At 45.7% G+C, this 21335-nt stretch overlaps 1 protein-coding gene across 1 annotated transcript in view; it reads right to left on the bottom strand.

Annotated features, from left to right (window-relative positions):
* LOC145344338 (astacin-like metalloendopeptidase) overlaps positions 1–21335 on the bottom strand; it is a 346104-nt gene that overhangs the window by 96415 nt on the left and 228354 nt on the right. The window contains 1 exon segment of the mRNA XM_080191468.1: positions 18370–18488. Within this exon segment, the coding sequence (XP_080047594.1) occupies positions 18370–18488 (119 nt within the window).

Raw genomic sequence — 21335 nt, 5'->3', positions numbered from 1 at the left:
CTTGGTCAGGAAGAAAAGACAGGTGTATGTCAGGTCTAAGCAACTGGGAACGGACAGAGAATTGGAGGAATGCAGAGATAGTAGGAGGGAGCTCAAACGGGGAGTTAGAAGGGCGAAAGGGGGCATGAAATGATCTTGGCAGACTGGATTAAGGAGAATCCAAAGGCTAGGAACAAAAGAGTGGTTAGAGGAAAAATCAGTCCTCTTAGGGACAGAGGAGGGGAGCTATGCTTAGAGTCTGAGGGAAGGGGGGAGATCCTGAATGAATACTTTGCATCAGTATTCATGAAGGAGAGGGCCTTGTTGTTCGGTACTGTTTTGGAGGGAGTTGTAGACCCGCTGGAGGAAGGTAGTATTAAAACTGATAAATCTCCAGGGCCTAATGGCATTTATCCTAGGCTGCTTAGGGAGACGAGAGAGGAAATTGCTGGGCCTCTGACGCAAATCTTTGTCTCTTCTTTGGACACAGGTGAGGTCCCAGAGGACTGGAGGATAGCGAACGTGGTACCGTCGTTTAAAAAGGGTAGTAGGGATAACCCGGGTAATCATAGGCCGGTGAGTTTGACGTCAGTGGTAGGGATGTTGTTGGAAAGGATTCTTAGGGATAGGATGTATAAGCATTTAAAGCATGGCAATTTGATTAGTGACAGGCAGCATGGCTTTGTAAAGGGGAGGTCATGCCTTACAAATCTGGTAGAATTTTTTGAGGAGATGACAAAAACGGTCAACGAAGGACGAGCCGTAGATGTCGTCTACATGGATTTCAGTGAGGCGTTTGACAAAGTCCCTCACGGTAGGTTGGTAGAAAAGGTTAAGGCTCATGGGATACAAGGTCAGGTGTCTAGATGGATTGAGAACTGGCTTAGTAACAGGAGACAGAGAGTACTAGTGGAAGGGTCCTTTACTAGCTGGAGGTCTGTTACTAGTGGGGTGCCGCAGGGCTCAGTACTGGGACCTTTGCTATTTGTAATATACATAAGTGACTTGGAAGAGGGAGTAAGTGGTGTGATCAGCAAGTTTTCAGATGACATGAAGATGGCTGGACTTGCTAATAGTGAGGAGCAGTGTCAGGCAATACAGCAGGATATAGATAGGCTGGTATATTGGGCAGAGAAATGGCAGATGGAATTTAATCCAGATAAATGCGAGGTGATGCATTTTGTAAGAAATAATATAGGGGGGAGTTACACAATAAATGGTAAGCCTACTAAGAGTATAGAAACGCAGAGGGACCTGGGGGTGCAAATAGACAAGTCCTTGAAGGTGGCAGTACAAGTGGAGAAGGTGGCGAAGAAGGCCTATGGTATGCTTGCCTTTATAGGAAGGGGTACAGAGTATAAAAGCTAGCGTCTAATGTTGCAGTTGTATACAACATTAGTTCATAAGAACATAAGAAATAGGAGCAGGAGTAGGCCATCTAACCCTTTGAGCCTGCCCCGCCATTCAATAAGGTTATGGCTGATCTGAAGTGGATCAGTTCCACTTTCCCGCTTTTTCCCCATAACCCTTAATTCCTCCGTCTATCAAAAACCTATCTACCCATGACTTAAATATATTTAGCGAGGTAGCCTCCACCACTTCAATGGGCAGAGAATTCCAGAGATTCACCACCCTTTGAGTGAAGAAGTTCCTCCTCAACTCTGATCTAAACTGCGCCCCCCCTTATCTTGAGGCTGTGTCCTCTAGTCCTGCTATCCTTTCTAAGTGGGAAGAATCTCTCTACCTCTACCCTATCCATCCCCTTCATTATCTTATACGTCTCTATAAGATCCCCCCTCATCCTTCTAAACTCCAACAAGTACAGACCTAGTCTATTTAGTTTCTCTTTATAGTCCGACCCCCCTCATCTCCAGCATCAGCCTAGTGAACCTCCTCTGCACTCCCTCCAAGGCCAATATATCCTTCCGCAAGTGCGGCGACCAAAACTGCACACAGTACTCTAGCTGCGGCCTCAACAGTACCCTGAACAGTTGCAGCAAGACCTCCCTACTTTTATATTCTATCCCCCTCGCTATAAAGGCCAACACTCCATTCGGCTTCTTGATCACCGGCTGCACCTGCAGACTGGGTTTTTGCGACTCGTGCACAAGGACCCCCAGGTCCCTCTGCACCGTAGCATGCTGCAGCTTTTTGCCTTTTAAATAATAATCCCTCCTACTATTATTCCTGCCAAAGTGGATGACCTCACACTTGCTAACATTATACTCCATCTGCCAAGTCCTCGCCCACTTGCTCAGCCTATCCAGATCTCTCTGCAGACTTTCTACACCCTCCATGCAATTTGTTTTTCCACTCATCTTCATGTCATCAGCAAATTTCATCACCCTACACTCAGCCCCCTCCTCCAGATCATCTATATAAATGGTAAATGGTTGAGGCCCCAGCACCGATCCCTGCGGCACTCCACTGGACACCAACCGCTAACCAGAATAGCACCCATTGATACCAACTCCCTGCTTCCTATTAGACAGCCAATCCTCTATCCACGCTAACACCTTACCCCCAACTCCGTGCACCCTAACCTTCTGTAGCAACATTTTGTGAGGCACCTTATCAAACGCCTTTTGGAAATCTAAAACTGGTTGCCTTACTACCGGAAGAACGTGGAGACCCTGGAGAGAGTGCAGAGGAGGTTTACCAGGATGCTGCCTGGTGCGGGAGGACTGAGCTATGAGGAGAGATTGGGCAAATTGGGGCTGTTCTCCTTAGAAAGGCGGAGAATGAGGGGAAATCTAATAGAGATGTATAAGATTATGAAGGGTATAGATAGAGTGAACAGTGGTAAGCTTTTTCCTAGGTTGGATACAACAATTACGAGGGGTCACGGGCTTAGGGTGAGGGGGGCGAGGTATAATTCGGATGTTAGAGGGAGGTTTTTCCGCACAGAGGGTAGTGGGGGCCTGGAATGCACTGCCAAGTAGGGTGGTGGAGGCAGGCACGCTAGAGTTGTTTAAAGTTTACTTAGATAGGCACATGAGCGGACTAGAGATGGAGGTATACAGGAGACTGTTCTAAATAAAGATCAAAAGCCTTGGGACACCCTTGGGAATCAATTGATTCCTATGGACCTTCCGACATATTTTATGGCTCACTTGTCTTACTTCTGAGCTTCTGGGGATTCCATAAATGTTTGTATAAGTTGTGCATGTTTATTGATGTCTTTTCTTTTAATCCACAGGTGATTCGGTCCACCTTGTTGTCCAACAAGGGGCATACACGCGGTGGGTCGTGCGAGGGCTGCTCTTGGATGTTGTTTCGAGAGTTGCCTAGTGCTTCACGTCATTAGTGTATGCTTAAACTGGACCATCTAGAACATAAAACATAGAACAATACAGCGCTGAACAGACCCTACGGCCCACGATGTTGCACCAACCAATTAAAAAGCAGACCCTCTAACCTAAACCAATCCCTTACCATCCATAAACCTATCCATGGATCTCTTAAACGCCCCCAAACTAGGTGCATTTACAACTGCAGCAGGCAGGGCATTCTAATCCCTCACCACCCTCTGGGTAAAGAACCTACCTCTGACATCCGTCCTATAACTACTACCCCTTAATTTAAAGCTATGCCCCCGCGTGCTAGCTTTCTCCATCCGAGGAAAAAGGCTATCACTGTCCACCCTCTCTAAACCTCTAATCATCTTGTATGTTTCAATAAGGTCCCCTCTTAACCGTCTTCTTTCTAACGAAAACAACCCCAAATCCCTCAGTCTCTCCTCATAGGACCTCCCCTCCATACCAGGCAACATCCTGGTAAACCTCCTCTGCACCCTCTCTAATGCCTCCACATCCTTCCTATAATGTGGGGACCAGAACTGCACACAATACTCCAAGTGAGGACGCACCGGAGTTTTATACAGTTGCAACATGATGTTGCGGCTCCTAAATTCAATCCCCCTACCAATAAACTCCAAGACACCGTATGCCTTCCTAACAACCTTATCTACTTGATTCCCAACTTTCAGGGATCTATGTACACATACACCTAGATCCCTCTGTTCATCAACACTATTCAGAGTCCTACCATTAGCCCTATACTCTACACATCTGTTATTCCTGCCAAACTGAATTACCTCACACTTTTCCACATTAAACTCCATCCGCCACCTCTCGGCCCAGCTCTGTAACTTGTCCAAGTCACTCTGTAAACTATGACACCCCTCTTCACTATCTACCACTCCTCCAACTTTGGTGTCATCAGCAAATTTACTGATCCACCCAACTATACCCTCATCCAGATCATTTATAAAAATTACAAACAGCAGTGGCCCCAAAACAGATCCCTGAGGCACGCCACTTGTAACCGCACTCCATGACGAATACTTACCATCAACCACCACCCTCTGTCTCCTATCTGCTAGCTAATTCCTGATCCAATTAACTAAATCACCCTCAATCCCATACATCTGCATTTTCTGCAGAAGCCTTCCATGGTGAACCTTATCAAACGCCTTACTAAAGTCCATATATACCACGTCAACTGCCTTACCCCCATCCACCTCTTTGGTCACTTTCTCAAAAAACTCAATAAGGTTAGTAAGGCACGACCTACCCTTCACAAAACCGTGCTGACTATCTCCAATCAATTCATTACTCTCTAAATAACTATAAATCCTATCCCTAATAATTTTTTCTAACACCTTGCCCACGACAGAAGTAAGACTCACCGGTCTATAATTCCCAGGGAAGTCTCTGTTCCCCTTCTTAAACAATGGGACAACATTCGCTATCCTCCAATCTTCTGGCACTATACCTGTGACCAACGACGACCTGAAGATCAGAGCCAGAGGCTCTGCAATCGCCTCTCTTGCCTCCCAGAGAATCCTAGGGTAAATCCCGCCCGGCCCAGGGGACTTATCTATTTTCAAACCCTCAAGAATATCTAGCACATCCTCCTTATCAACTGCAATACTATCCAGTTTACAACCCTGTAACCCAGTGTTCTCCACAGCTACATTTATGTCTCCCTGCGTGAATACCGAAGAGAAATATTGGATCAATGCCTCTCCAATCTCTTCCGGTTCCACACATAACCTCCCACTGCTGTCTCTAACTGCCCCTAATCTCGCCCTAACCAATCTTCTGTTCTTAACATATCTATAGAACGCCTTAGGATTCCCCTTAATCCTATCAGCCAAAGTCCTCTCGTGTCCTCTTTTAGCTCTTCTTAACTCACTCTTTAACTCCCTCCTAGCCAATCTAAAGCTTTCCAGTGCACTAATTGAGCCCTCAAGTCTCATCCTGACATAAGCTTCCTTTTTCCTTTTAACCAGAGAATCAACTTTTTTAGTGCACCACGGTTCCCTTGCTCGACCATTTCCTCCTTGCCTGACAGGGACATACATATCAAGGACTCGCAGTAGCTGCTCCTTGAAAAAACTCCACATTTCGGACGTTCCCAGCCCCTGTAGTCTCCTAGTCCAACCTATGCTTCCTAATTCTCTCCTAATAGCCTCATAATTACCCTTCCCCCAGCTAAAACTGCTGTCCCGAGGTTCATGCCTATCTCTTTCCATCACTAAGGTGAACGTAACCGAATTGTGGTCACTATCAGCAAAATGCACACCAACTTCCAAGTCTAACACCTGGTCTGGCTCATTTCCCAGCACCAAATCCAATATAGCCTCACCTCTAGGTGGTCTATCTACATACTGAGTCAAAAAACCTTCCTGCACGCTTTGTGCAAAAACTGACCCCTCTAATGAGCTAGAGCTATAGCTATTCCAATCAGTATTAGTAAAGTTAAAGTCCCCCATAACAAGTACCCTATTACTTTCACTCCTATCCAGGATCGTCTCCGCAATCCTTTCCTCAACCTCTCTAGAACTTTTAGGAGGCCTATAAAAGACTCCCAACAGGGTGACCTCTCCTCTCCTATTTCTAATCTCAGCCCATACTACCTCAACAGACAAGTCCTCATCAAACTTCTTCTCTGACACTGTGATACAATCCTTGACTAATAATGCTACCCCTCCCCCCCTTCTACCTCCTTCTCTACTCCAACTGAAGCATTTGAACCCCTGAACCTGCAACAACCATTCCTGTCCCTGCTCTATCCATGTCTCTGAAATGGCCACAACATCAAAGTTCCAGGTACTGATCCACGCTGCAAGTTCATCCACCTTATTGCGAATACTCCTCACATTAAAGTATACGCATTTCAAACCATGCTCTGCTCCACCCCCACGATGCCGTGCATTGCAGTCCCCATCTATGCCCCCCTCACTTTCATCCCTGCTACTCAGGATCCCACCCCCCTTCTGAATCAGTTTAAACCCCCCTGCATAGCCTTTGCAAATTTTCCCCCTAAGATATTGGTTCCCCTCTGATTCAGGTGTAGACCATCCCTCTTGTAGAGGTCCCACCTTCCCCAGAATGAGCCCCAATTGTTCAAGAACCTGAACCCCTCCCTCCTGCACCATCCCCTCAGCCACGAGTTCAAGCTTTCCCTCTCTCTGTTCCTGACGGGCAACATGACAGCTCAGTGACTATCACTGTTTGCTGTGCAGATACATGGATTTGGGCCAGTGTCTGTGGGAGTTTGCACATTCTCCCTGTGCTGCGTAGGTTTTCTCTGGGTGCTCCGGTTTCCTCACATACCCCAAAAACGTGCTCTTAGGCTGATTGGTGTTAACAAATTGTCCCTAAATTAGTCTTCCCTCAATCTTCCCCAATAGGCGTAGACAAAGGCCATAGGTAGAAGAGGGCACTCACAATGTTAAGATGGCGGCACAGGCTCGTTGGGCTGAAGGGCCTGTTTCCCCTGCTGTGTTGTTCTTTGTTCTTTGTTAAACCCTCATTACTGGCCTTCTGATTGCCGGCCTCAGGTCACTGGCCAACCCTGCAACCCACTTAATATTTAGCCTTCCGACCACTCCATCCCCTGATCACTGGCATCCTGGACCTCCCCGGGCCAGCCTCTATGTCCTCCTTCGCCCTCTCCAGTTAGTCCCTACTCAACCACCCCCCCATAGTTCCAACCTCCCCCTCCATCCTGATGACTAATCCTGATGATTAATCCTGATCCCCCTGGCTGCTCCGCCCACCCGCATCCTGATGGCTAGTCCCAACCACACCTCCACCCAAACCCTATGGATTCCTGACCCTTCTCCAAGCAAATGCTCTCACACACCACATCATGCCTTTTCCCCAAGGTCAGCTCTGAACATCTCTTCCTTCCCTCTCCCAGTGTTGCCACATGCAGAGTGGCTGCAGATCCCCTCCACTAATTGTCCCCCTAGTAAACCTATTCCCCTGTAAGCTGACAGGCAGAACTGACTTTTAGTAAAATCTTTGACAAGGTCCCTCATGGCAGACTGGTGTAGAAGGTGAAGTAGCATGGGATCAGAGGTGAGCTGGCAAGGTGGATCCAGAACTGGCTTGGTCATAGAGGATAGAGGGTAGCAGTGGAAGGGTGCGTTTCTGAATGGAGGTCTGTGACAAATGGCATTCCTCAGGGATCAGTGCTGGGACCTTTGCTGTTTGTCATCCATATAAATGATTTGGAGGAAAATGTAACTGGATTGATTAGCAAGTTTGTGGATGACACAACAGTTGGTGGATTTGCACATAGCAATGAGGACCATCAGAGGATACAGCAGGATATTGATCGGTTGGAGGCTTGGGCAGAGAGATGGCAGATGGAGTTTAATCTGGACAAATGTGAGGTAATGCATTTTGGAAGGTCTAATACAGATAGGAAATATACACTAAATGGCAGAACCCCAAAGAGTATTGATAGGCGGAGGGATCTGGGTGTACAGATACACAGGTCACTGGAAGTGGCAACGCAGGTGCAGAAGGTACTCAAGAAGGCATACGGCATGCTTGCCTTCATTGGCCGGGGCATCAAATTTAAAAATTGGCATATTGTAGCTTTATAGATTCTTAGTTTGGCTGCAAGTGGAATATAGTATTCAATTCTGGTTGCCACACAACCAGAAAGATATGGAAGCTTTGGAGAGGGTACAAAAAAGATTTACCAGAATGTTGCCTGGAATGGAGGGCATTAGCTATGAGGAGAAGTTGGAGAAACTTGGTTTGTTCTCATTGGAACAGCGAAGGTTAAGGGGCAACCTGATAGAAGTATACAAGATTATGAGGGGCATGGACAGAGTGGATAGTCAGAAGCTTTTTCCCAGGGTGAAGAGTCAATTACTAGGGGATATAATACCTGGGTTCCTGGCGATGTGAGGCAGCAGTGCTCACCACTGTGCCACTGTGCTGCCCCAAAATGTAGCATTAATTATGTGGCATTGTCTGTTATCCTGATAAGACTTGTGTTGAGCTCAGATGTTTGGGCTTTTTCCACCTCCCTGTTTTACCCAGCAATTGGAGGGGGAGAGGACCTTTGCTCTCCAGCCAGAGGCCTTCTTCTTTCATTTTTCTTGTGGGGGAGTGCCCTGAGTGGGTTTTATGTCTTAAAGGCTGTGCGCTACACATTTAATTTTTTTTTAAATTATTTTTTGTGCAATCCGTAAGCTTTATATTTACACAAAAAAGCATGCTGCTTTGTAATACATTTCACTTCAGCTTTGGAAAAGATGAGTAACACCACAGCAGATGGTGGGTGGAAGGATAGATGTAGAGGTGGTCCTCATTTTAAAGAAGGAAACCACCACCCTCATCTCCCCCTTTAAAACTATTGGTAGGGATTTATTTGCTTTTTTTTTACTTATTCTGGGTTTAACAAATCCTCGGTGGGATTTTCCACCACACTGTGATGAGCGAGTGGCAGAGCAGGATGGGAAATATGAGCCGAACTCAAAAAGTGCAAAATGCACCCAACTTTGGCCCAACTTTGATCTTCCCGGGCCATTTATTATTTTACAATCTGTATCCAGAATGGGCATGGCAACTATTTAAATGTTTTTGAATTAGTTTCCATATCATCAGTGAGTTCAGCACGGCCCTTTGCCCCCACCCAGACCTATCCCACCTGTCCAGCATGACATCATGCCAGCATCAATTACAGGGGCAAGATTTAAAGGAGATGTACGAGGTAAGTTTTTTTACTCAGAGGGTGGTGAGTGCCTGGAATTCGCTGCCAGGGGACATAGTAGAAGCACACATGATAGTGAGTTTTAAGGGGTGTCTGGACAAATACATGAATTGGATAGGAATAGAGAATACGGTCCCCAGAAGGGTAGGAGTTTTAGTTCAGTCAGGCAGCATGGTCGGTGCAGGCTTGGAGAGGCAAAGGGCCTGTTCCTGTGCTGTAATTTTCTTTGTTCTTTGAGTGCATTATCTCCAAATTTGCAGATGATCCAAAGTTGGATGGGAGGGTGGGCTGTGAGGAGGATGCAGAGATGCTTCAGCATGACTTGGACAGGCTAAGTGTATGGGCACACGCATGGCAAATGCAATATAATGTGGATAAATGTGACGTTATCCAGTTTGGTCGCAATAATAGGAAGACAGATTATTACTTGAATGGGTGTAAGTTTAGAGAGGTGGATACTCAGTGAGATCTTGATGTCCTCATGCATCAGTCACTGAAAGTAAGCACGCAGGCACAGCAAGTAGCAAAGAAGACTAATGGTATGTTGGCCTTCATAGCTAGAGGACTTGAGTATAATAATAGGGATGTTTTACTGCAATTGTATCGGGTGATGGGGAGGCCACACCTGGAATATTGTGTGCAAGTTTAGTGTCCATATCTGAAGAAGGATGTCCTTGCTATAGAGGGAGTATGGCCAGGATTTGCCAATCTGATTCCTGGGATGGCAGGTCTGTCTTATGAGGACTGACTAAATCAGTTAGGATTATATTTACTGGAGTTTAGAAAAGTAAGAGAAACCTAGAAAATTCTAACAGGATTAGACAGGGTACCTTCAGAAAGAATGTTCCTGATGGTGGTAGTGTCTTTTAGAACTGAAGTGAAGAGAAATTTCTCCATCCACAGAATAGTCAATATGTGGAATTCACTACTACAGAAAGTAGTTGAGACCAAAACATTGTCTGATTTCAAGAAGCAATCAGATATAGCTCTTGGGATTCAAGGGTTTAAGGGATATGGGAGGAAGACAGGATCAGGATATTGAACTTGATGGTCAGCCATGATCAAAATGAATGATGGAGCAGGCTTGAAGGGCTGAATGGCCTACTCTTGCTTTTATTTTCTATGTTTCTATGTCTGCTCTCATTCCTATGTTCCTGATATAGTAATGCTGCTGTCATTACATCATTTTGATTTCCACACAATTGATTTTTATGCTGCCAGAACTTGAATCTTTCATAATTTCATTCATATTCATTAAGGGACAGAGGGATTAGAAGTAATTTTTGAAGGGACAGCGAGTTAAATGATAAGCTCGATACTGTGCTTTTTATTTACATTTCACCCATTCTGAATAGGCAGGAAATGAGTCCAGAACAGCTTGCAGCTCTGCCCAATAGTTTCTGGATAAGTTTAGTGGGGGCTGGTTTTGGGAGAGAGTCACCAGGGTAGGAAATTTCTCTTGTGCAATCTTAAGGGAGTCAGATGATTTTCGGGCTTCCCAACATTGATTGGGTGATATTTCAAAAATGCATTCGGGGAATCTCCTCAGATGTTCTCAGGTAAGGGTTGCACGTAATTGCCCAGAAAATGCAATTTTAATCACAAACTTTGGATGGTTCTAGCTGAGAATTAAAATCTCTTCTAACTTCTGGGTAACCACTGTAAAGAGTCAGATCAGTCCCCTATAAGACTTCATCCCTACACTCAACCTCCATGATACTACCCCGCTTCCCCACCACCCCCCCCCAACTACCTCATGAACCACCCCTCTCCCTATGGCTTTCATTTCTACTGCAAGCCTGACACATCCAACACCAATCCCTCCCCATTACTCTGACCCAAACTGAACTCCCTGACCTGACCTCACTCTGAGGTCTGACCCCATGCCTGAGGTTTGATTCCACATTCCTTGAATCCCCCAATGTCTGACTCCACTGAGAAGTTGGAATCCCTGCTCAAGTTCCGACTTCAACCCCTGAAGCTGGATACCCCATCCTGAGATACAATGCCCCTGAAGTCAAACCTCTCTTTAAATCTCCTTAGGTAAGAACCCAGCATCTTCCTGAAATCAGAACCTTCCCAACTATGCCTCCACTGTCCCTTCATCGCGCAAATCTTTAGATACTTACCTTTTCCCTGTCCTGTCAGTATCAATGGAGATCAACATTCACTTAGCTGATTTACTGCATCTCATGCTGTAAAAAAGAGATAACCTCTTCACTCCAACTCTTCTGCTCCTCAATGCTGGGGCTTGGGGACAAACTGTACTGCCTGGATCTTGCCTAGTCCCATTTAGATGGTTGAGTGAGACAGGCTTGAAATAAGTATTTGGGTATGGAGTAGCAGTCTGATGCTGATTTCCATTCTCAGGAATGATGTTGGCATCAGAATGAAGACTGCTTTATTGAGTGAAAATGTTGAAGACATGTTCTGCTCTCCAGCACAGATTATGAGTGCATGCCACAATGAACTGAGACATCCTACAAAGAACAAAAGATGCAAAATGATAATCCTTTCAATCAAGAAAGAGATTTCCTCAGTGAGGGATCACAATCCTTTGAAAACCTGCTGCATGGTGTGTCAAACACCCAATTTAAGTCAAGGGGACATGCCGGACGAAGATTGTAAATGAGTAGTCAGCCTGGCAAGAGAAAGAATTTCGACGAAATTCCCAGCTGATTTGGAGAGCTGATTTGCCATGCTTTCACAATCTTGATCTGAGGGCTGGGTGTCTTGTGGTTGATGAGACACATTTCATCCGATTTTCAAGGACTGGGCTGACCCTGTCCCCATAACCTTATGCATTTACCCTAGCTAGTCCCACTGACACTAAGGCACAATTTCACATGGCCAATCAGCCTAACCCACACATCTATCAACTGTGAGAGGAAACCAGAGCACCCAGAGAAAACCCACGCTGACATGACGAGAATGTGCAAAGTCCACACAGTGATCCAAGCCTGGAATTGAACCTGGGTTCCTGGCGATGTGAGGCAGCAGTGCTCACCACTGCACCACTGTGCTGCCCCAAAATGTAGCATTAATTATGTGGCATTGTCTGTTATCCTGATAAGACTTGTGTTGATCTCAGATGTTTGGGCTTTTTTCTACTTCCCTCTTTTACCCAGCAATTGGATGGGGAGAGGACCTTTGCTCTCCGGCCAGAGGCCCTCTTCTTTCATTTTTCTTGTGGGGGAGTGCCCTGAGTAGGTTTTATGTCTTAAAGGCTGCGCGCTACACATTTAACTTTAAAAAATTTTTTTTTGAGCACTCTGTAATCTTTATATTTACACAAGAAAGCACATTGCTTTGTGAAACATTTCACTTCAGCTTTGGAAAAGATGAGTAACACCACAGCAGGTGGTGGGTGGACAGATAGATGTAGAGGTGGTCCTCATTTTAAAGAAGGAAACCACCACCCTCACCTCCCCCATTAAAACTAATAGTGTGGATTTCTTTGCTTTTTTTTACTTATTCTGGGTTTAAGAAATCCTCGGTGGGATTTTCCACCACACTATGTTGGTCGAGTAGCATAGTGAAGTGGGAAATATGAGCCAAAGCCAAAAAATGCGAAATGCACCCAAGTTTGGGCATCCCGTGATCTTCCCAGGCCATTTATTATTCTGCAATCTGTATCCAGTATGGGCATGGCAACAATTTAAATGTTTTTGAATTAGTTTCCATATCATCAGTGAGTTCAGCCCTTAACCCCCACCCAGACCTATCCCACCTCTCCAGCATGAATCATGCCAGCATCATTTACAGCTAGTCTATAAAAGTTTGGGCCAGGCTCAGCAATAGCGAAGGGGAACGAAGAGGTAAGTCTTATTGATTGGCAATGCCTGGAGTGTGGGATGGGATGGGACGGGACAGGGACAGGGCAGCAGGTGGGGGAGGGGGGTGCAGTTTAGCAGGTGCTGCAAAGCTGCTGGGTGGTGGGGGGCTTGCATGCGAGCTGAGTTTGGGTGGGGGGGCTGTGCCAATCTCGGGGTCTGCAGGTCAGGAGTTGATGCAGGTTCCATGCCCATGTGGCATGGATTGCCCTTGGCTGCAGAGAGAACTGCAAAAGGTGCCACACGAGGTCCACTACCAACCCCATGAATCAAAACTTGCTTGTCCTGCTATCCATCTGCTGGACAAGCACTGTGGCTGACTCCAGACTTTTTGATTTGATTTGGTTTATTATTGTCACATGTATTAGTACGTAGTAAAAAGTATTGTTTCTTGTGAGCTATACAGACAAAGCGCACCATATATAGAGAAGAAAAGGAAAATGTAGTGTTACAGTCATACCTAAGGTATAGAGAAAGATCAACTTAATGCAAGGTAGGTCTATTCAAAAGTCTGAGGGAAGAAGCTGTTCTTGAGTTTGTTGGCACATGTCCTCAGATTTTCGTACCCTTTTCTCAATGGAAGGAGGTGATGGTCAACCTCCCAGTGCTGATCAGATTGGCATCTATTGAAATGACCACCATTGTAGTGGCCACTGAACACTAAAGAAAAGAAAGGAGACATCTGGCCAGAAGCTGCAACAACAGGGCAGGGGATTGCCGGTCAGGGCCAGATCTTCAAAGTGCAACGTCCCATGGTGGGAGGACAGGGGAAAGAGGATATGGAGACCCAGGGCTTACAGGACCTGCAGATCTTTCAAGGGGATGGTGGAAGTTGCATGACTGCACACACTCTGGCTAAATAAGGAGACGGAGCAGCACCTGGGGCACCTCGAGGAACAGGGGGACACCTGCTCCTGGTAGCAGTGAAGGCCAAGATGGCCCTCAATCTCTACATCACCGGGTCCTTCCAGGCATCGAGTGGGGACATCTGTGGCACCTTGCAAGCATCAATACACAAGTATGTCCACCAGGTCACGGATGCCTGGCAATTACACCACTTTGAAGTGGCCAGGCCCAGCAGGAAGCCCATGTTGTAGGCTTCACCGCAATCACTGACATACCCCTTTTGCAGGGCACTGTAGATTGCATGCACATCACTTTGCAGGTGCCGCAAGGTCTGGAAGTGTGCTTCATCAATAGGAAAGGTTTCCACCCCCTGAACGTGCTGATTGTCTGTGACCACAGGCTGAATATTATGCACTTGTGTGCACACCACCCAGGGAGCATGCACAGCAGCTACATTCTCCAGACTTTGGACATTCCGAGGCTGTCAGGATGGCTGGTGGGGCACAATGGATGAGGACTTGGCTGGTAATGCCAATGTGGAGGCCACAGACCGAAGCCCACACTGCTACCCTGTCCACCACTGAGCATCGGGATCATGAAAATGAGATTCTGCTGCCTGGACCGCTCTGACGGTGCCTTCCAGTACTTTCCCCTCAGGGTGTCCCACATCATCATGGTTATCTGTGTGCTCCACAACCTGGCTCAGCAATGGGGAGATTTCCTGAAGGAAGGGGAGGAGCAGGAGTGGGATGTAAGGAGCAGTATCAGGAGGATTTGGAGAAGGAGGTTGAGGAGAACTGGAGGATGGTGGACAGATGGTGCTGGCAAAGGTCCAGCCATCAGGAGGTGCGTCAATGCCAGATTCATCAGCTGCATTCACAAGACAGCCCCAAACATCATCCAAGCACAATGCAGCATCATCCGCGCTCTCAAATCCAACTGCAACGTTGTCATCAAACCAGCAGACAAAGGAGGAGCCATTGTGATACTGAACAGTATGAATTACTGCAAAAAAGTGTGCCAACAACTGAACAATGAGGAACACTACAGGCAATTACCTGCAGATTCGACCAAAGAACACACCCATCAACTCAACAGGCTGATCAAGACTTTTGATCTGGACCTTCAGAGCACCCTCCATGCTCTCATCCCATGTACTCCCTGCGTTGGAGATCTCTGCTGTCTCTCGAAGATACACAATGCAAACACACCCGGTCGTCCTATCATACTGGGCAATGGGACCCTGTGTGAGAACCTCTCTGGCTACGTCAAAGGCATCCTGAAACCCATTGTACAAAGAACCCCCAGCTTTTGTCGTGACATTATGGATTTCCAACAGAAACTCAGCACACATGGAGCAGTTGAACCAGGAGCACTCCTCGTCACAATGGATGTCTCGGCACTCTACACCAGCATCCCCCCATAGCGATGGCATTGCTGCAACTGCCTCAGTACTCAATGCCGACAACTGCCAGTTTCCAGGTGCAAGCTTACAACTCATCTGCTTCATCTTGGAACACAATGTCTTCACCTTCAACAACCAGATCTTCATCCAGACACACAGAACAGACATAGGGACCAAATTCGCACGTCAATATGCCACATCTTCATGCACAGGTTAGAACAAGACCTCTTCACCACACAGGACCTTCAACTGATGCTATACACTAGGTACATCAATGACATTTTCTTCCTTTGGACCCAAAGTGAACAATCACTGAAACAATTATATGATGACATCAACAAACTCCATCCACATCAGACTCACCATGAATCAGTTGCATTCTTGGACGCACGCATCTCCATCAAGGTCACCTCAGCACAACAGTACTGCAATCCCACGGATAATCTCACAATGCTTCATTTCTCCAGCTTCCAACCTAAACATGTTAAAGAAGCCATCCCCTACATACAAGCCCTCCGGATGCACAGGATCTGCTCAGATGAGGAGGATAGCAACAGACACCTCCAGACGCTGGAAGATGCCCTCAAAACAACAGGATATGGCGCTCGATTCATCAATTGACAGTTCCAATGCGCCACAGCGAAAAACGACACCAACCTCTTCAGAAGACAAACGTGAGACACAGTGGACAGAGTACCTTTCATCGTCCAGTACTTCCCCGGAGCGGAGGAGCCGCAACACCTTCTCTGGAACCTTCAACATGTCATTGGTGAAGACGAACATCTCGCCATGGCCATCCCCACACCCCCACTCTTGCCTTCAAACAACCACATAACTTCAAACAGACCATTGTCCATAGGAAACTACCTAGCCTTCAGGAGAACAGTGACCATGACACCACACAACCCTGTCACAGCAACCTCTGCAAGACATAGTTGATCATCAACACAGGTGCCATCATCTCACGTGAGAACATCATCTACCAGGTATACGGTACATACACTTGCAGCTTGGCCAATGTTGTCTGCCTGATACGCTGCAGGAAAGGATGTCCCAAGGTATGGTACATTGGGGAGACCATGCACATGCTATGACAACGAATGAATGAACATTGCTCAACAATCATCATTCTCTTCCTGTTGGGGAACACTTCAGCGGTCATGGGCATTTGATCTTCGGGTAAGCGTTCTCCAAGGTGGCCTTCACAACACATGACAGCACAGAGACTGATAACGAAATTTCGCACACTTCAGAGTGGCCTCAACTGGGATCTTGGGTTCATGTCACACTATCTGTAACCTCCATGACTTGCCTGGGCTTGCAAAATCTCACTAACTGTCCCGGCTGGAGACAATACACATCTCTTTAACCCTGCTTAACCCTCTCTCCACTCACATTATCTGTACCTTTAAGACTTGATTACCTGTAAAGACTTGCATTCCAACCATTATTTTGTAAATTGAGTTTGTATCTTTATATGCCCTATTTGTGAACTGAAATCTCACTCACCTGACAAAGAAGCAGTGAGTGTTTCGAAAACTAGTGGTTCTCGCTACCAAATAAACCTGTTGGACTTTAACCTGGTGTTATGAGACTTCTTACTTTGTTCTTGGATGCCAGAGTATTGTCAGAGCCACCTTTTCAAGGAACATCTTTTGATACCCAGCTGCCAACCATTCACCTGAGCTGGAGCCATGAATAATTTTGGCACCTGGGAAGCTGCCGGCGGACACCAAGCCTCCTCTCCTTTTATCCAATCTCTTCTTCCTGAAGAGATCTCTGCCAGCAGAGTCACAATTCCCATTTGCTAAAAAAACAAATGGCACTGTTCGTGTGCTAAAGGCCACACTCAGCAGAAATGCTCCAGGACAGCTGATGAAACAAAAGAGTTCACAAAACAGAGCTAACAAAATAATTACTTCATGTTAACTTCCAATAACTCACACAGCCAATGCAGCCATTCCCTTTTATCCCACATTTGGATGGGAAATGAGGAAAAGAAACATTGACCGTCTGCCCCTATTGCCTACGTGGTAAACACTAAATTGCATGGGCAAAATATAATTCAGTTCATCAAGGTTGCTAATGGACTACTTGCCTTTTAAGTGTTGGCATATCTGCTTCTGATTCCCATGCACGCCTGCCGATCATAATGTTGAGCGCGAGCATGATGATGTCAGAATGTCCATCGGACATTGATTTATGTGCCTAATGTCTTCTCGTGCAATTTAAGGTCAAGTACGTGCCGCTTAAATAACATTAAATTATGCCCTATGGTTCTTTTTCTCCTAAACTGCTACCACTCTATTCCAATCCCCTTTACCTACATTTTTCCTGAGACCCTATTGGTTTTCTGAAACTCTTGGAATCTCAAAACACATCATTTAAAATATTAGAAAATGAATAAAAATACAAGTATCACCAAAATTATTCTTTCTCAACAATCAACTAATGCATCTCTTTTTGCTGCAATGTTACATGGCTAAAGGAGGTTTACGGTTCAATATTCTACTGTGTCCTGCTATTTGGGAACTTCTAGTCTAATGGAAACTTGCTTTGCATTTGCCTGATCTTCAAATAATTATTAGAGACTTCCAATTCAAAATGCAAAAGGATGTTCCATTTGCCAGGACTGACAAGCACAAACAGATTCAGTAAAAAGGGGATTTGAATATCTCTGAAAATGGCATACACGCAGCGGGTTGTGCGAGGGCTGCTCTTGGATGTTGGTTCGAGAGTTGCCTAGTGCTTCACGTCGTTAGTGTACGCTTAAACTGAACCAATTGACGGGCAACATGACAGCTCAGTGACTATCACTGTTTGCTGTGCAGTTACAGGGACCCGGGTCAGATCTCCAACTCGGGTCTGTGTCTGTGGGAGTTTGCACATTCTCCCCGTGCTTGTGTGGGTTTTCCCTAGGTGCTCCGGTTTCCTCCCACACCCCAAAAACGTGCTTTTAGGCTGATTGGTGTTAATAAATTGTCCCTAAATTGGATCTCCCTTAATCTGGCGCATATATAATTCTCTAAATTTGCACTCGTTTATTGTGGAATCCATGCGATGTAGACAAAAGTCGTAGGTAGAAGGATTGGAATGAGGCACTCACTGAGTGTTAAAATGGGTGGCACAGGCTTGTAGGGCCGAAGGGCCTGTTTCCTGTGCTGTGTTGTTCTTTATTCTTTCCCCTGCACTTTTCATTCACTCTTTTATAAAATATTATTATATTGCTACTATTCCCTGTACATGTTATATTATGCATATTACCATTGAGACTTTACATACCTTATTATAAGTTTTTGTCCTAATTATCCACTTGCAGTCAGCATTCTTAGGATAATAGTTTGGGTAATTTGGAGATATTATAGTTCCAGACTTGGCTACAAGCATGTTTCCGCACACATCTGAAAAATACAATTTAAGAGGATAGTTACCACACATATTCTTTGCATGCTTTACATAATGTAATGCAGCATGAACATTGGCAGGGAATGATACTGAAAGCCATTGAGAAATAACACAAATCTAGCTGTTATTTTGTGTAAATCTCTGAAGGCCCATGACCAATCCAAAGCAAGTTTAAATAAATCAACAGGATTTTATCTAGTATTAACAGAATTGGTCAATAAAAATGATGTCACCATCTAGTAGGTTTGACCACATCAAGTGTACTGAATCAAACTGATCCCTTTGCAAGGTGGACGATGATAACCTTAGAGTAGATTCAGAGGAGTTAATCAAATGGTTCCAAGTTTAAAGAACGTTGTTCCACTGACAAGTTCAAGAAAATAAATCTATTCAGAGAAGCATAAAGTTAGAGGTGACCTTACTGAGGCATATAACACATGGAAAGGCTAAATTGAATGTACGCTGATATATTATTTTAATCTGACAGATTGTAAAGGACCAGTGAAAATGGATTTAGTCAGAGTCACTATAACACAGGAAGAGGTCATTCAACCAATCAAGCCCACACCAACTCTCCAAAGCAATCCAGTAAGCCCCAGAAGTGGAATGTTGATTGTTGGCAGCATTGGTGGATTTTCCAGAAGGAAAAACATGTTAGAAAGGGTTTCACACCACCTCTGCAGCAGATAGAATCTGATTCCACCACCAGCTAAATGTTTGAATTACTGGGCAGCTCCATTAAGTGCCTCTCTCAGCACTTGTTCCAAGTTTTGCGAGAAGAATGGCTACAAGGAAGGCAACTCCAAGATTCTAGGAAGGAGCCCCAAACTGAATACTTAATGCCATGGAGGAGAGGTGTCATATATTGTACACTCAGGCAGAGAGGAGACACTTCAGTAAGGTCACCAACCTTCGTGGAAAGTGATGGCAGCACTAGCAAGCACAAGCAACCTGCACAAAAGGATGGAAATCCAGTTCATGAGAAGGATAAATTATCTCTTCTGTTTAGCCAGCATGAGTCACTCTTCTTATCAATCTCTAATTCATTCACTTACTCATTGCACATTCACTTGGAACTCACTCACTGCCACAGCAAGGGTCAACACCACTTGTCACATTTCATCATCTCCCATATAGCTTCTCTTCCCACATTTCAGGCATCCTTACCATCTGACACATCTGAAAAACACACAATTTGAGAGGGTAGTTACCACACATTATATTACATAATAAAATGCCTACTTACACTCTTCCCATCTGTTCTGGTGCAGGACAATCTGCAGCGTAAGCAGGCACAAAAAAAAGAGGACTAACAACACCATCATCCATCTCACAAACTTCATGTAAATTCTATTTCTAATATCCTTATGCCTCTTCCATACACTGATGCCATTTCCCTTCTTTTGTAGGCACAGCAAGGGAACAGTTCAGTATATCTACCAGCGGGCAACAGACACCAGCCCAGACAGCAGCTTGGCTGACAACTCCAATGTCCACATAAAAGAGACATCACAGCTTTCACCTGCACCCTTCACCTATGCAGAGATTCAAACATTCCCCATTGCTAGAGTTCCAAAGGCAGAGTAGGCAACATAAGGAAGGGATGTCCTCAAGTCTCTTCAGATTGTTCGGCTACTGGGAAGTCCCAGTGCCTTATGCCTGAAGAAATCATGCTGATATTCTGAGGCAGCCAGGTTTACATTTTAAGGGTAGCAGCCACAGTGGACACCTTTGCGGAGGATTCTGCCCTGCACTGGTGGAGGGTTTAACCTCCATGATGAGTGTGGTGCACTCCATGGTGCAGTCACTTGTAAGCATCACAAATGCCAGTGCCACAGGATAGTGGGGCCTCTGGTCTTCACTCCAGCTGTCCTTGTACCCCAAGGAGGAGGCCAGGGGCCCTTCAGTACCTATATGGAGGAGGGGAAGCTGGTCCATAACTTGGAGTCTTCCACAAAGGCTCTGGGGAAGTCCAGCTAATCTGACTCCCTTCTTACTGTGACTGAAACAGTTCCAGTTCTGCACACCAAGGAGAGTGACACCAGCACACTGCACACTCCAACAGCAGGCCAGGGCCCACGGTCCCAGCCCTCCAGAGGAAACTCACCAAGGATATCATAGACAACAGTCACAGCAGACAGCAGGTTGCCTCCACCTTTGCTGCAGAAGCTGTGCAGATGCAAATATGCAATGCTGGTGTTAGAAAGGTGAAGAAAGTATAGTCTTGCAGTATGGACATGGGTGTTGTAAGGCACTTGTAGATAGCAAGCACTTATGAAAGTCTTCAACCACTTCAACACTATTATTCCCACGAAACTCATCTCCAAACTCCGTGGCACCTCCATCTGTGACTGGATCTTGAACTTCCTAACTCACAGATCACCATCAGTAAGGATAGGAAACAACACCTCCGCCATGATCATCCTCAACACCAATGCCCCGCAAGGCTATGTTCTCAGCCCCATACTACTCCTTGTACACCTGTGACTGAGTGACCAAATTCCCCTTCAATTCGATTTTCAAGTTTGCTGACGACACCACTTAGTGGATTGGATCTCAAACAATGACAAGACAGAATACAGAAATGAGATAGAGAATCTGGTGAACTGGTGTGGCGACAATAATCTCCCTCAATGTCAACAAAACAAAGGAGATTGTCATTGACTTCAGGAAGCATAAAGGAGAATGTGCCCGTCTATATCAATGGGGACGAAGTAGAATGGGTCAAGAGCTTCAAGTTTTTAGGTGTCCAGATTACCAACAACCTGTCCTGGTCCCCACATGCCAACACTATAGTTAAGAAAGCCCACCAACGCCTCTACTTTCTCAAGTGGCTAAGGAAA

The sequence above is a fragment of the Carcharhinus amblyrhynchos genome, chromosome 6 (genome assembly GCF_965287045.1).
Source record: "Carcharhinus amblyrhynchos chromosome 6, sCarAmb.v2.hapA, whole genome shotgun sequence".
Lineage (NCBI taxonomy): Eukaryota > Metazoa > Chordata > Chondrichthyes > Carcharhiniformes > Carcharhinidae > Carcharhinus > Carcharhinus amblyrhynchos.
This window is presented reverse-complemented; position numbering and strand designations above follow the sequence as displayed.